This window comes from Tarenaya hassleriana, unplaced genomic scaffold (assembly GCF_000463585.1).
Source record: "Tarenaya hassleriana unplaced genomic scaffold, ASM46358v1 Cleome745, whole genome shotgun sequence".
In the NCBI taxonomy this organism is placed as follows: Eukaryota; Viridiplantae; Streptophyta; class Magnoliopsida; order Brassicales; family Cleomaceae; genus Tarenaya; species Tarenaya hassleriana.
The window spans coordinates 1-16,019 of record NW_010969990.1 but is presented as its reverse complement, the minus strand read 5'-3'; the positions used below and the strand labels follow the sequence as shown (position 1 = coordinate 16,019).

Here is a 16,019-nt window from a genome sequence, read left to right as displayed (position 1 = left end):
AAGAGAGATAATTTAAAGAATCTCAAACCCATTACCTTTTTTGCCTCCCAAAAATTCCACCATAAGCACAAGTTGCAATGCCATATATCCTACGGGCTATAGATACAGAAATACACACACGCATACAAACCCATATATGTGTGTGTGTATAAACATATGAAAGCAAGGTTTTGTCTCTTTTTAACTCCAACTTTTGCCTCTTCTCCTACCTTCTTTACCAACCTTTTTTTACAAGCATTTTCTCCCTCTTTATACATTCACTCACTCACAGTCATACATACATACATACATACACACATGCATCTATATATATGTAAATGCGCGTGTGGGAGGAGAGTTCAAAGATGGTGACTTTTTCATAGCGAGAGAGAGAGAGAGATGTGTGCAAAGAAGGAAGAAGAAGGCGATTGTTCCAGAGCCATGAACAACATACAAAATTACCAAAACAACCTCCTCCTTTCCCAACAACAACAACCCACCAGTTCCGACATCTTCGGAACTAGTAATAATGCCGGATTCATGAGTATCTTCCCACAAGATCATGTCTCCCCGGTCGTCCCTTGGCCTCCTCCGATCCAACCCTTCAACCCTACCCGGGAATCCGACCCGTTTCTCCTCCCGTCTCCTCCGGCGTCTTTCTACGGCAACTTCTTCAACAGATCAAGATTTGGGTACGAGGGGTTTGGTGCCACGTCAGCACACCATCATCAGCACGAGCATCTTCGGATCTTGTCGGAGGCTTTGGGTCCGGTGGTTCAAGCCGGGACGGGTCATCCGTTCGGGTTGCAAGCGGAGCTCGGGAAGATGACGGCGCAAGAGATCATGGACGCGAAGGCTTTGGCTGCGTCGAAGAGCCACAGTGAAGCTGAGAGGCGACGCAGAGAGAGAATCAACAATCATCTCGCCAAGCTTCGTAGCATATTACCAAACACCACCAAAGTAAGTTCGTGTTTGATTTCTTATTTTAATTTTTGTTCACAGTTTATTTAGACGGTTCCTCTTACTCCTCTTCCTCTTCCTCTTCCTCTAATGATATATATAACCCTAATGAGGTTCCGATAATTAAATAACTTTTACGGGTGAGGAGTGGTAAATAAGATTGCATATGTAAATCTAGGGATAGATCTCGTAGAGCCGAATTGTGTAAACCTAGTAATTTCGGACACGAAAACTACTATATCACGTCTGTTTCGTTTTTTGTTCATAAAGAAACTAATCATGCGAGGCTTTTGTGCGGAAAAAACCAAACCCAGTTGGGGTTTTTGGTTCGATATATATTCCGAGTAGTTTGTTAAATTTCCGAGGTGAAATCAGTCAGATAAAGTGGAGATTTTTTATATAATTGAGAATACGGAACGTCGATGTCCGCCTGCTTATGATGTGATAAAGAGAAACACCAACGCAGCCGAAAAATGCTTCCTTGAAATCCCCGTCGCCGGACCAAAATTAATCATCATAATGAAAAAACTTTATATATATATATATACTCATTCACATGTATCTATAAACCTTTCCAAACCGACAAAAACAATTTCTTTAACTCAAGAATGTCTTGTCAAACCGTTTCCCAGAATGAATATCATGTTTAACAACATGTTCTTCGAAACGCGTGTATATATGTATATATAGGTTAATGTTACACGTATTTTTTTTTCCTCTCTAGTTTTCTTTTCACATTTTTTTTCATTAGTTTATAAATACGAGTATATGACGTAACAAATGGTTAATATTTTTCTTCCAGACGGACAAAGCTTCGCTCTTAGCGGAGGTGATACAACACGTAAAGGAACTCAAACGACAAACCTCGCAGATCGCAGAGACAAACCCTGTTCCGACAGAAACCGACGAGATAACGGTAGATGTCTCGGAGGAAGCAGTAGAAGAGCAACAAGACGGCAAGTTCGTGATAAAAGCGTCCATCTGTTGCGACGACAGGTCCGATCTCTTGCCCGACCTAATCAAAACCCTAAAAGCATTGCGTCTGAAAACACTCAAGGCCGAGATCACAACGGTCGGATGCCGAGTCAAGAACGTTTTGCTCGTCACCGGAGAAGAATCGAACATTGGAGATGAACAAATGTATTGTATTGGATCGATACAAGAGGCTTTGAGGGCGGTAATGGATAAGAGCTCGGTGGAAGAATCGTCGGCTTCGGGCAATGCAAAGAGGCAGAGGATGAGTAGTAACAACGGTATTACCATCGTGGAACCGCAGCAGCAACAACAACAACAAAGGTAGTTTCAGTTTCTTTGGTAATAGCTACTTTTGATTACTCCATGTTTTGTTTTCCCACTTAATCACTGGTGTTGTTAAGAATGTAAGTTGCGTTATTATATAAATGTTAGGGTTTATATATGAGTCGGGGATTGGTTCTACATCTTATACCAGACTCGATCGGGGTTATATTTTTTTTCTTCCATTACGGTGTTTTGTATTGGCTTTTGCTTTGGGTTTATATATATATATATATATATATTGTATTTGGAAAGGAAAATGAATGGAAGGTACTAATGATGGTGTGGTGTTGTGATTACGTTACATTTGAATTGGGTGGAGATGGAAGAATACAAAAGACGAGTTTGGGATTCTGGTTTGGTACTCTGATGAGTCTCTGACTCTTCTGCCTTGTGTATTTCCGTCTATACGTGTGTGTATATATATATATATTATGTGAGGGAGGGGATCCTTTTCGTGTGAAGAGAAACCTTGTATACGTACAAAACCATTCAAAAATATATTTTCGAAAATCATACATATAACAAGACTGAAATTAATCTTAACCGTTGTTCTTTTCAATTATTGCGAGGATCGAAGTTGATGGCCGTGGGTTGAATTGAATGAGAAGGAACATACGTAAAGGTCGTTGGTCTTTGCTTGCATGGAAGAAACTATAGGCTCCAATTATTATATTTTTCCGGTTTATGGTACGTACGGTCTGCATCTTTTCTTGTTTGTTTGTTAACTGCCCACTCAATGTGACGACGACCATCTCAAACTCAAAGTCCTTCGAGTTATGTATATGTCACGTCTAGCTCTCGTATACTCTTTCTGGCCCACTATATATATATATATATATGTGTGTGTGTGTGTGTGTGTGTAAATTGAAACTAAAACTGTATACGTAAAATAAAAATCTAAAATTGTTCATGCGCAAATTTATTAATTTATTTAGATTAATCATCCGCTTAGGGTTTTCTTCCCTGCATTGTTGTATCTAACTCTCATATATATACTCTGCACTGCATTGCATCAACTCGATCGTATAAACTTCTTGGAAGGAATATCAGGTTGATTCACCTTCTCTAATGATATAATAAATAAAAATTCCTGCATTAGTTGATTTTAGGGTTGTATTTTGGAAACAAAAAAAATTAGGTTGGCCCATGCAGGTTTCGAACCTGCGACCTTCGCGTTATTAGCGCGACGCTCTAACCAACTGAGCTAATAGGCCTTTTATTTATTTTCATTTTTTTATCAAATATCTTATATATGTTTTGTTAGTTATAATACTGGCTGGCGATTACAAATAATCCGATCCGTAGTGTTTTCATTAATAACTCAAATAATTAACTTGATTAAGTGGCGACATTTGTTTCCATTAAATTCAGTTAGTTTGCTCCATAATTACATAATACAAATATGCCATTCTTGATTAACGTTACATTCGCCCGAAGTCCAAAGATATTAAAATATCTAATAGAAGCCACTGCACCTTTATCCCATTTGTTACATTTACCAAATTATCCTCCCCTCCACAACTATGGTTAATGCCTGAAGGGTAATTTGGTCAATACTATTAAAAATCTGGACTTTTGCTTTGGCGTGGAAGCTCCGCTTTCAGCCAAAAAAAAAAACGAAAGCGTCTCTTTCTTTGGAGAATTATCTCCTTTTCTCGTCTTTCCATGTTGTTTTCCCTTTGAAATTTCCGTCTAAAATCTTCGTTTTCCCCAGAGAATTTCGTGGAATTGATGATCGGATCTTGATTGAGAAGCTGTAAATAAGGATCTGATTTCGGGGATTAGGGTTTTGTGTACAGTCGTTTAGGGCGAAAATGTTGGTGCAGAGAAGAGTGATGAGCTGGAGGAGAGTGTGGAAGTCGGTGCAAGCTGCGGCGGCGCATGTTTTGCTTTTCTCCTTCACCCTTCTTCTCGTTCTGAAGCTCGATCATGTCGTCACCCATTCATGGTGGTCAGTTTTTTTACCTTTTCCGTTTTTGACGGCTTCTTTTGGTTTCTCGGAAAATTGTGAATCCCTGCGAATTAATCGAGCTAGTCTGGAACTACGTTGAATTTCTGTATTTGTAGCATAGGTTTGTTGATAATAAGGAATATATCTTGAATTACAAGCTTTAGATTTATTTGGACAAAGGTTCGAATTATGGGTTTTTCAGCTTCATGTACAAATACGGGAAAACTGAAGTCATGCAAAAGAAATTATGGGGAAAGAGTCAGACTTTAAGGTTTTGATGGAACGGGCTTTGAGTTTGCGGAACTGGGCTGGTCTCTATTAGTTTAGCTTGAATCCCTGTTTGGTCTGACGAATCTGTAATAGAAGCTGATCGACTTTACGCGCAAGACAGAGATGTAATTGTCCAATTCAACTGCGTTCTGTTTGAGATTCCAATCATACTTTCTTTCGGCAGGATTGTATTTGCACCCTTGTGGCTATTTCATGCTGTGATTGCACGCGGTAGATTTTCCCTGCCTGCTCCATCAATGCCTCATGATCGGCATGTATGTCTGTTTTCGGATTCTTTCTTGTTTTGTCGTTATAACTTTCTTCAGTTGGTTATGACGATACTAATCTGTTGAGAAAATACAACCTGATGTTCGTTGACTCTGTTCTTGTGGCAGTGGGCCCCTTTTCATGCGGTCATGGCAACGCCATTGCTTGTTGCTTTTGAGCTTCTTCTTTGTGTTCATCTTGAAGATAAATATGGTATATTCTATTAGCTTCCTTGGAAATCATGTCCAGATGCTATTAGTTTTCAAATTCTTCATGTCATAAGTCAGGATCTCTTGGTTATATGTATTACTTATTCAATTCTGGTCCTACCTCTGTTACAGTTGTAGACTTGAAGATTGTCTTCCTTCCCTTGCTTGCATTTGAGGTAGCAATTTTGATTGATAATGTCAGGTACTTACTCCAAAGCCGTTGGGCATGCTTACTCGTTCTGCCTAATCATTGGTTCAAAGTGCTGTACATTCTAATTGGGTTTTCATTGTGACGTTCAATAACATGTTTTACCTGTTCATTTCTGTGTTCAATGACGAGTTGATTTTCTGTGCAGAATGTGCAGGACACTCATGCCTGGAGATGAGGAAACAATGAGTGATGAAGCCATATGGGAGACGCTTCCTGTAAGTCTTTCATTCTATACACGTGACGGAATTTCTTTACATATTTCAAACTACAAAGTTGAAGAACGTAGGAATATGTCCTTTGCAAGAGGCATATCATCTGTAGATTTTTTTTAATTTTTTTTTGCGGAGTTCATGTTGGGTACAGGAATTTTTGGTTTGGCTTGTTCTTCATTCTTATTTTCTCACTTCTGCAAATTAGTTCTGACATATTGTCTTTATGTTGTAGCACTTTTGGGTTTCAATATCTATGGTTTTCTTCATTGCTGCCACAACTTTCACTCTTCTGAAGCTATGTGGTACGTTTTACTGATTGCCGAGTAAATGTTCTATTCCATGCTCTGTAATTTCCACCTTCAACCTTCAAGGCTGCTTATAGACTGTAGTGATTCCGGTTACTAGATTGCCATGCCCAGAGACAGGATAGATCTATATAGATTTTATGTGCACACATTCTTTTATCTCTTGTTTCATAGTGATCGCTGTCTTTGAGTTGCATTCCTATAGTATCTCGCTTGAAAAGAACCTATACTGCACCGTTGCTTGTCTCCCAACCTTGCAGCAACTGAAGTGATGTTTTCCAGGTCTTCTGTTTCTTTTCTATCTGAATCTCTGATATCTCTAATTGATCGTAGGTGATGTAGCTGCATTGGGATGGTGGGACTTATTTATAAACTTTGGGTACGTTTCCTCTCTTTGAGATTTTCATCTGCCTCCCAAAAATCTGTCTTCACCATTTGAACGGTCCTTTTTCTCTCGTCCTACAGAATAGCAGAGTCATTTGCTTTTCTTGTCTGTACAAAGTGGAGCAATCCATCAATTCATAGGTATTCACATGTACCGGAACCTAGCACATCTTCAATGATTGTGAGATATCTCGACTGGAACAGAGGTCTAGTTGTAAACAATGATGAAGACAATCAGCAAAACAACAGAATGTGCAGTCTCCAAGATATCGGTGGGCACGTTATGAAAATTCCGTTCATTACTTTCCAGATCCTTCTTTTCATGCGCTTAGAGGTACATTCTAAATAAAGAGATACACTGCTTTTAAACCTCGGCTTTTTCTTCAGTCATTTTCATCTGAGGTTCTTTTTCTGTCTTATGACAGGGAACACCTTCTGCTGCAAGAAGCTTGCCGAATTTAATTCTTTTTATACCTCTTTTCCTGCTTCAAGGAGCTGGGATGTTATTCGCGACATATAAATTGGTTGAGAAATTAGTCCTACTGTTACAGAATGGAAATGGTTCGTATGGAAGATACTTTGCTGCAACATCCTCAGCTCGTGAATTCTTAGGTTTCTTTCACCATGGCGCAAGGTACAAACTTTTCTGCTTGAGCTGCCGCTAAGCGACCTGATGGATTGACCCATCTTTTGAAAATCGACAAATCCTAATTCATCTGTTCCCTTTCTTACATTTGACAGGCTATTGGGTTGGTGGTCAATTGACGAAGGAAGTCGGGAGGAGCAGGCTAGACTCTATTCTGGCCAATCTACGGGGTAATATGATCTCATCTATGACCTCGATGGTTAGGTAATAATAAGATGCCTTTATCTTATGGCATATTTTCTTTTGGTCTTACAAAATTTTCAGGTATAACACGTTCTCTCCTGATGTGGTGAAGAAAATGCCGAAATCAGACCTCGTTGAAGAGGTAAGAACAGAAGTATTCCGACTCTTTTCATGTCCTGAGGCACCCACCCACCTAGTGAACACCTAACAACTACAGCGTATAACCGGAAAAGTATTAGTGAAACATGGAAATTAACAAATCTCTACATTTGATCCCCCACCAGATATGGAGGCTACAGGCAGCACTCAGTGAACAAACAGAAATCACCAATTATAGCCAGCAGGAGTATGAAAGGCTTCAAAACGTAAAGAACCGCACTTTCAATTCGTCACGTTTTTTCTCGGGTTTCTTCTCGGTTTGTGTGTGTATATATACCCAATTGAAACTGGCTGATTCTGGGGAAAACCCTTTTCCAGGAGAAGATTCTGTGTAGAGTTTGCTTTGAAGATCCCATCAACATGGTTCTACTTCCGTGTAGACATCATGTCCTATGCAGGTAAAACACTAAGTTAGCATTCAAACTACACATAAACTCTCTATCATTTCTGTTGACCGCCTCTTCTAATCTTGATCAAACTCGGGATGCCTATTTCAGCACGTGCTGCGAGAAATGCAAGAAATGCCCAATCTGCAGAGTCATGATCGAGGAGCGAATGCCTGTCTTTGATGTGTAAAAAAAAAATCAACAGTTTTTTTTCCTTCCAAAGGGTACACACTCTCACTCTCATTGTTGCTTGTTTGTAATGTTTTTTGTCACGAAGCAAGCGCTTTGGCTTCTCCCCGTAAATGGAAAATATGATTCGTTTTCCATTTCTGCTTCCGTGTTTATACATATATGTATACGTGTATATTGTAAACGCTCCTAAATTTCATGGAACAGTTTCTTTTTTTCCCCCTTGTAACATGGTCGAGAGACAGGTGTCAAGTTTGACAAAGACAACATATTACTAATGTCATTGGGACATATACATACAGTATATGTGTTGTCTTAACAGATAGATTTGTCATTGGAGGAACATGGGAGGGAGGTACTAACGCTAATATGCTTTTTAAAAAAAATATATATATATTTCAAGTTCTAACCATCTCATCGATTGTCCATTCCCTGGCCGTTAAATAGCATTGATGTATCTTATCATTATTTTTTTCTATTGTTTAGCATCTTTATATAATTATATATGAAAAAACACATCTTGGACCAGAGGAGCGTTCTTAGCCGTTGATCTCGATGACCAACTTTAAGATTGAAGTCAACGCAAGTCGCCGTATGTAACTGAGTCAGCCAAGAATTGCTCTCTCAGTCCAAAGACTGAAACTGGCGCCTTTGGGTTTCTCTCTCTAACTCTGCTTTTTCTTCCACTTCCCAGACAGGCATTTATGTTCATAACCTTTGTTTTTCCTCTACAAATCTGTTTTCCGTACATGAGCAACAGTGTCAATCCGGTTTTCGAATTTTAAACTCCCATTGGAATGTCGAGAAAAGGTTGAAAACCCATTGAAAAAAGATCCACTTTTGATCTTTCTTACCGTCGTTGAGGGAGTTGGCTAGGGTTTCCGATTCCGCTGCTTCTCTCTGATCTTTCTTCGTCGACCCCTCATGGCGGGGTAAGCTTCTTTTCTTCTATCTTGCTTTGAATTAGGAATTGGGCATAGAATCTTGTAGTGGAATCTTGAATATAAGTACGATTCGTGACGGATGTAATCGATAACTGCCGACAAAAGGTGAAGACTTTTTTGTTTTTTTGTTAAGCATGGAGTTGGATTATCTTAGTTTTCGCGATTGAGAAGGCTAACTCGAACTGGGTTGCTCAAAAATGTTTCTGGAATTTGGCCTTTTGTCTAAATTTCCGGAATTGTCTTTGATCCATGCGTGTCGAATGCAGGCCATCATGGTTGATGGATGGCTACCGAATTGCAACAAAGATAAAGAGTGCATCTTCTTCTTACAACCCACAAAACTTTGCTGGGAAAAGCAATCCTTCAAGACATTGCCCAAACTGCGATCACGTTATAGACAACACTGATGTATGACTCTGCCTCTTTCTTTCCTTTTTGGTTACAACTTATTGTTTCTTAGCTGTGTCTATAACTCTAGGTGGGTGTTTCTTACTTGGATTATTGGGTACAAGTAAAAGGGAAATCTTGTGGATGAGGTTCTTAGGTATTTGTCTAGTTTTGTAACTTTGCGTTTGAACGTTAAAGTTTTATGATGAATTTCCAGGTCGTTGATGATTGGCCAGGATTGCCTAGAGGTGTGAAATTTGATCCATCGGATCAGGAGATCATATGGCATTTGCAAGCAAAGGTTGGTTTATCCGGTCTAAGCTCCCATCCGTTTATCGATGAGTTCATTCCAACTGTTGATGAAGACGATGGGATTTGTTACACACATCCTAAGAATTTACCAGGTGGGTGATGCGGTTTTTCCTCCAGGGATTCCGATGAATAGAGGAATTTTCACGACAAAAAAAATTCTCACTCAATTTAAACATTTAGGTGTCAAGCAAGATGGATCGGTGTCTCACTTCTTCCATAGATCGATCAAAGCCTATAGCACGGGAACTCGAAAGAGGAGGAAGATTCATGATGACGATTTTGGTGATGTGCGGTGGCATAAGACTGGAAGAACTAAGCCTGTGATACTGGATGGTGTTCAGAGAGGCTGTAAGAAAATTATGGTTCTCTATGGAGGAAAATCCGGGAAAACTAATTGGGTCATGCATCAATACCACTTGGGGACAGAGGAGGATGAGAAGGAACGTGAATATGTCGTTTCAAAGATATTCTACCAACAGCAGCAGCAGCAAGTCGGTAAAGCAGCAGAACAAGAAGAAGTACCTAAGGAAATCTTTGCGATGACTCCAACAAAAGCAGACACTGTCTCTCCAAATGCGGTGACTCCTCCTGAACCCCGACATTGCTCTGATGTTCACTTAGTGGATAAGTCTGTAACTGGTCACCCGATTCCTCTTGTTCGGGTAAAAAAGTTTTCTTGCACTGTTTTTGCATAATAATCATGCAAAGTAACTCAAGTTTTCATACATTTCTCTCTGAATAGCCAACTGACATCTTGTTGTTTTTCTCTGATGTACTTCCCTAAGACTGCTGAGTCAGGTTACACGGATAATGAGGTTCAACCTAATTGTAAAAGACTCGGTCCTGAGGATGAGCCTGAACCCGCAAATCGAGTGTATCAAATGAGAGATGATAATGAACCCTGTCCTGAGGATGAGCCTGAGCCTGAACATCAAGAATATCAAATGGGAGATGGTAATGAGAAGGAATTGAAAGATAAAGACGGTGAGGAGGAGGAATATCCGAAATGGTGGGATAGCGGTTCTCAGTATATCCTGGACTCACAGCAGCTTGTGGAAGCATTGTCTCTTTGTGATGATCTTCTGCAAAGCCAACCATCACCTAAGAGAGAGGATGAAGGTGCGAAGAATAAACCCCGTCTCTCCGATTATGCTCAGTTAGGACCAGATGACTTCAAAAGAGATCTTGAGGAGTGTCAGAACATCGATCTTGATCCTTCTAACATAGAGCTCGATACCCCACCCGATTTCCGCCTCAGCCAACTGGTGACAATACCCTTTTCTCTGTTCTAGATGTTAGAACCGTGTAAGAAAATAAAGGGTTTCTTCGAATCATCCAGTGAACTTTTTTACTTTTGGTTCTCTGTACAGGAATTTGGATCTCAGGAAAGCTTTCTCGCTTGGGGTGGCGGAAAGACAATCGAGTAATGAAACCTCCGGAAGCTCAGGAACATTTTGATCATGTTTTGTCCATAAACAATGTAATGTTGCTGCATGGTTGTACGGCCAAAACCAATCTCTGCTGACAAGATTGGGCATTGCTTTGGCTCATTGAAACTCAGCAGCTTCTGTTCTGTCGGAGCATGTTTCTTGCTGCATCTGAATTTTTGCCTGTGAACTTTACTGACACATGTCCCTGAGTTTCAGCTTCTGTCATAGCAAGCATGTGTGTAATGTTCATGCAAAGACAGGATTTATCACATGTTTTCCACTTAGATCATGTATGTCTACATTTTGATTCTATTAACAGTTTTTATTTTGAGCCTTTGGTTTTAGTTTTTAACTTTTGTTTTTTAGTTTTTTGGTTTTTATAATATTTATAAATTCAAGAAAATTGAGTTTTTGGTTTAGTTTATTTTTTCACTGAAGTATTTTTCCAAACTTTTAAGAAAACTAAATTTACAAAATCTTGATTTTCAATTTTTTTTTTGTTTTTGAATTCTTAAAAAACAATAACTTTATTCATTCAACTCCTAAATTGTTTTGGTTTTGCACTTGGTATATTAGTTTCAATTTTAACTATTGCACAAATCCCTGGATATTGATTTAAATCAAATATTGTCAGCATATATCATATGTTAGGGTTCTGGATCACAAATTATCACCCTTGTAACCACCCAATATAATGAGAACGATGACAAAAGACCTAAAATGAACAAAACAAAAATTAATAGCCAATAAGTGCACGTCACAATCTATAAAAGTAATACAAGTTAAAACAAAAAATAATTAATATTTTCTAATCATAAAAATAAAATTTAACATCATTTTTATTTCATTTCCTTGAAAATATATTCTCTAATGAATTTATATAAAAAAAAAATAAGTGAAAGGCCTACCATTGAATTTATATAAAAAAAAATAAGCTGCAGTTGATTTCTTTTCTTCCTTTTTTGTTTGATAAATAAAAAAAAGTGTACAACACTACAACCCTTAAAAACTTTAGATTTTCAAAAATATATACAAATAAATTTTTAACTGTCATTCAATCCCCAAACTTGTAATATATCGTTGAATAAAAGCTCGAACATGTAAATTGTTACTCTAATAAACCTTAACCGGTTTGACTATAATATCAGACAATCGAAAATCCACGTATTAACGGATTGTTGATATCAATTTATACACATCAACAATTTTAATTTAAAAAATGACATATCAGTTGACATCACCTATTCGTCAATATGTGGATTTACGTATTGTCTAAAATTGTGGTCAAATCCGTCAAAAATTTATTAGAGTAATAATTTATATGGTCAATATTTTATTTAGTGATATATTATTGAATCACAGTTTTTTAAATTAAAAATTTATTTGTATATATTTTTGAAAATATAAGGATTTTTTAAGAATTTTACCCCTAAAAAAAGGGCTAGGGTTTTCCATGGAAGAGGTCGGGGCCCAAGAAATTAGAGCTTGCACGTGGACTTGGTAAAAGCCCAGTCTTTGACCTATTGCAAACCCAAGTTTCCTACGTGGCTGGTTAGAGCAAATTTAGAAAAATAATAATAATAAATATTATTGAGACATTAATAATATAATGCACGAGAGCTGTTACGGAACGTTGAAACAATCATTACCGATCAACATATTCATTCGCATCCATTCCAAAAAATTACTGATTGTTCCAACTCGAATATACTTTAACTTTAAAATTCTTTTGAAATAGAAAATAAAAAAAGTAGATACATACGAACAGTTTAATCAATTTTTAAAAATTATCATTAATTTTATAATGTGAAAGTTATATGAGGGGACGTCTCAAATCAACTGAGAACCCGTGTGACACGTGGCACCACAAGATGCTTTCATTATTAAGATACAGTCGACATCCACCGTACACGTGTCGCCCTAGGACACGATCACCATTATGATTGTTGACGGACCCACTGACGGCGTTTTGAGTCTTTTGACCACTACAAGTGAGGAGCTCTTTCTGAAGATTTTTATAATCATTGAATATTTGGGTGATTGTTGTTTTTAAACTCGAAACGGGAGACATTTTTATTTGACTTTGTTGAAACAACGTGATTTGCACAACTTCAAAAAAGCCTATGGGCTCATCATCCCACACTTGTTTAGTTTCTTCGGTAAAAGGGTAAATAAATTTTACTTTGCTATCCGCTTGTTACCACAAGTCTATCCGTACTCAGTATCCGAGCAAAGAAATACAGATTCCCGTAGGGATTTAAAAAAATCACGATCAACCTTTAATATTAGACAAATTATGGATGGAAAATAGTGAATCAATTACTAATTTACATCTAACCAAAAACCTTCCTCGAGGTAAAAGTAAAAATAAAAACTACAAAACTTATACATTGTTGCTACGTAGAACCGATATACCGACGCCATCTTCTCTTGTACATAGTTAGGCAAAATAAAATTTTTAAAAAAACTTATATAATGGTTAGTCTTGATTATGCTTGCGTCAAGGAAGAAAAAACCCCGGCATATGGCATATCGCATATTTCTGGATCGTCGATCACAAAAGCTCCAAGAGATTGTGATGACATGATGATGATGATGATGATGAAGATTTAGTCATGCCAACAAAGAAGCATCACCACGCACCTTCTTATGATATAAAGCTTCGACCTTTGCTCTCTTATGACTCCTCCCACTCCACGGCTCCATAATTTCCTCTTCGACCCACCAACGCCCGAACCGTTCACCTTCATTATTTCCGATAATTTCGGAATTGAAGAAAAAACGAGAGAGAGAGAGAGAGAGAGAGGGGTATAGTAAATGGCTTTGGATGAATAGGAGGAATTATATATAGGGGAAGGATCATACCGGACCGGTCTAGGAAAGGTCCGACGGGTGGGTCCGAGGGAGAGAGGGCACTGTTCCCTAACCCAGGGGACACTGTGACCCCCTATACCCTATTGTGTGGACCCCACATGGACATATATGTATGTATGTATGTATGTATGTATGTATGTATGTATGTATGTAGAGAGAGAGAGAGAGAGAGAGAGAGAGAGAGAGAGAGAGAGAGAGAGAGGAATCTTTGCCCTAAGGGCGGTTTGCCTAGTAGATATAATTTTCAATCACATGCTCGTCAAAGTTTGTGAAACGTGAAATAAAAGAGTCGTGGGTTCTATGTTGCTTTTGCTTGCGGATCTACTCCATTACCAACTCTCTTTGTGTCAGATATGTACGGCTCTTCATCCATTCTATCAAACCCTCGAGTGGTTTTACCAAACAGTGCCGACTTCAATTTCGTTTTCGCTTTGGTTTAGTAAATGGGCCGTCGTAAGATTTGTAACCCTAGTTCGATTTACACTATCTGGTCTCAATGCAATCAGATGGTTGTAGAAAGGATAAAAGTTTTCAAATGCATTAGAACAAAAAAAAAAAAAAAGATTTTCAAATGAACATGATGGGTTATAGAAGCATTGCAACAAATTTTTTACACGGCCAAAAAAAAAAAAGTCAAAGACAACAGAATGTTATAAAATTATCATATTTCATCCTCCAATTTGTAATAACGATGATATAGTAATGAAAACGTTTCGCCGCTATTATTTAATTTTTTTTTGTGTTACGAAGTTTTGTCGTTTTTTTTTTTGTTACAATGCTAATATTTGTCGCTATTTTTGATGTCTATACAGTGTTGTTTTTAGTATTGAGGATGTGTTGAATCCATGTTATTCGATTTTGGATAAACAAAAACGGAGCTGTCGAGTTCTGTATATTCTCACACATTTCTATTTAGAAAATTAATTCCATCTTATATATTTCTCAACGGAATAATAAAAATGTTTTATTCGCAAATATAAAAAAGTAACCGCAATTGGTAGCTATATTTATGTACATGAGATGTCAAGTACAGTACATTTCAGTTCAATAGTTCATTTAATATTGCAAGTAGCCAAGTACATTACAAATTATATATGTATACATATATATGTATGTATCAACCGGTATCAAGAAGCAATCAAGAGGAAGAAGATGGAAGATCGAATCGGAAATCCACCAAGAAACAAAATCACTCTCCGACACGCATTGCAGCGTCAACCAAAGCCAGCCGATGGGTCTCGGAATGAATCCAGACAGCGAAATGGGTCGGCCATTATTTCGACAAACGATATCCTACTTTCTTATGCTGATTGCGTGGCCTTCGATTATTCTCTAATATCCATGTATTACTTAGTCTCTTGTTTGGCTCTAATTGGAAATAAAACCAATATATATATATGTAATGAGAAAATAAGCACGATATGACAAAATGAAACAGCCCGAAAAAATATTTACGTAAGATTTGTAATAACTATGGCTGGATCGGCACAATAACATGGTTAAGTGATCATATATAATCTAGAAGAATTCGGGACGATGCTATTTTGGAATTTTGTTTTGTTTTGGGGTTAAAATACATTTTAAGATTTATTTACATATATATATGTTCATGATTTGGAATTATTAATGTAGATATCTAACGTCATTTAATTTTATATGATTTGTGAGAGAGTATGAAATTGCATTATGCCGAGATTGGTAGGAGATTAGGGGAGGTTTGGACGTTAATTAGGTGGCATAATCCTAAAGGAACATGAATCTCCAATCATAATCTTTGGTACCGAGGCTTAATTTATTCAGTTTCTCGTTTTAGATTAGTTATAGAAAAGAAATATTTAATTCAAGCGCCCAAACGCGACATGTTACACTTTGCAAAAAAAAGCAAATTAAGATTTTAAATTATGTTTTCCCCTTGCCTTGTTTACATTAACTGTTAATAAAAAAAATCATTAGAGTAGCATTAATTTACAGCACAATTACACGATTTTGTTTTGCAAGTATACCATTAAATAATCAATTACAGCTAGGGTTTGTCATTGGTCATGGCGAGCATGGAGAGTGGAGCCGCACGTGAGGCTCTCGTGATTCACAAATGCCCTTTTTAGCTTCGGTCTCCTAAAAGAAGACGTTTAAATATAATTATAGTGATATTTATTGGGTAAATTATAATTATGGTGTTACCTTAATCACTCCTATTGTTAAAAAAAAAAAGTTCTGACTTATGTTGAGTTGGCCCGTCACACTTCCTTCTTCCATCTTTGTCGTGCTTTTTACAAACAGCTTTTCCCCCCTCCCCTCGTGATGTTTGTTTACAGATTTACTATTTCCACGTCATCATCGTATATCTGCAGTTTTAGGGTTTCATGTCAACAAAGCCTCACTCGAGCATTTTTTTTTTGGTTCTTGTAACGTGAAACCTGTGTTTCGAAACTACGATGTCTGAAACTAGGTTTCAAGTGGTT

The 16,019-nt window shown here is 37.7% G+C and overlaps 4 protein-coding genes and 1 non-coding gene across 7 annotated transcripts; 3 read left to right on the top strand and 2 right to left on the bottom strand.

The window, feature by feature from the left end:
• Positions 1-207: 207 nt before the first annotated feature.
• LOC104801758 (transcription factor bHLH30-like) lies at positions 208-3,091 on the top strand. Of its 2 annotated transcripts, none has more exons than XM_010525102.2 (3): positions 208-939; positions 1,742-2,235; positions 2,808-3,091. In XM_010525102.2, the coding sequence occupies exons 1-3, from the start codon at positions 379-381 to the stop codon at positions 2,836-2,838; spliced, it is 1,086 nt and encodes a 361-aa protein (XP_010523404.1). In that variant the 5' UTR covers positions 208-378; the 3' UTR covers positions 2,839-3,091. The 2 variants fall into 2 exon arrangements, with proteins under 2 accessions (XP_010523404.1, XP_010523405.1); XM_010525103.2 differs by having other exon boundaries at positions 209-939; positions 2,816-3,090.
• A 287-nt stretch (positions 3,092-3,378) lies between these two features.
• TRNAI-AAU lies at positions 3,379-3,452 on the bottom strand. The gene has a single exon. It is a non-coding gene; the product is annotated as a tRNA-Ile (tRNA).
• A 379-nt stretch (positions 3,453-3,831) lies between these two features.
• LOC104801757 lies at positions 3,832-7,829 on the top strand. Of its 2 annotated transcripts, none has more exons than XM_010525101.1 (14): positions 3,832-4,189; positions 4,644-4,734; positions 4,855-4,939; positions 5,138-5,195; positions 5,292-5,361; positions 5,591-5,660; positions 5,997-6,042; positions 6,129-6,381; positions 6,473-6,681; positions 6,789-6,863; positions 6,958-7,018; positions 7,161-7,241; positions 7,354-7,433; positions 7,533-7,829. In XM_010525101.1, exons 1-14 carry the CDS (start codon positions 4,053-4,055, stop codon positions 7,609-7,611), a joined length of 1,395 nt encoding a protein of 464 aa, XP_010523403.1. In that variant the 5' UTR covers positions 3,832-4,052; the 3' UTR covers positions 7,612-7,829. The 2 variants fall into 2 exon arrangements, with proteins under 2 accessions (XP_010523403.1, XP_010523402.1); XM_010525100.1 differs by lacking the exon at positions 5,138-5,195 and adding an exon at positions 5,068-5,137.
• Positions 7,830-8,229: 400 nt separating this feature from the next.
• LOC104801756 (NAC domain-containing protein 8-like) lies at positions 8,230-11,017 on the top strand. The gene is made up of 6 exons (XM_010525098.2): positions 8,230-8,542; positions 8,821-8,962; positions 9,159-9,345; positions 9,434-9,915; positions 10,039-10,518; positions 10,624-11,017. Exons 1-6 carry the CDS (start codon positions 8,535-8,537, stop codon positions 10,678-10,680), a joined length of 1,356 nt encoding a protein of 451 aa, XP_010523400.1. The 5' UTR covers positions 8,230-8,534; the 3' UTR covers positions 10,681-11,017.
• Positions 11,018-12,937: 1,920 nt separating this feature from the next.
• On the bottom strand, positions 12,938-13,478 carry LOC109116167. Its single transcript, XM_019201103.1, has one exon. The coding sequence runs from the start codon at positions 13,431-13,433 to the stop codon at positions 13,293-13,295; it is 141 nt and encodes a 46-aa protein (XP_019056648.1). The 5' UTR covers positions 13,434-13,478; the 3' UTR covers positions 12,938-13,292.
• Positions 13,479-16,019: the final 2,541 nt, after the last annotated feature.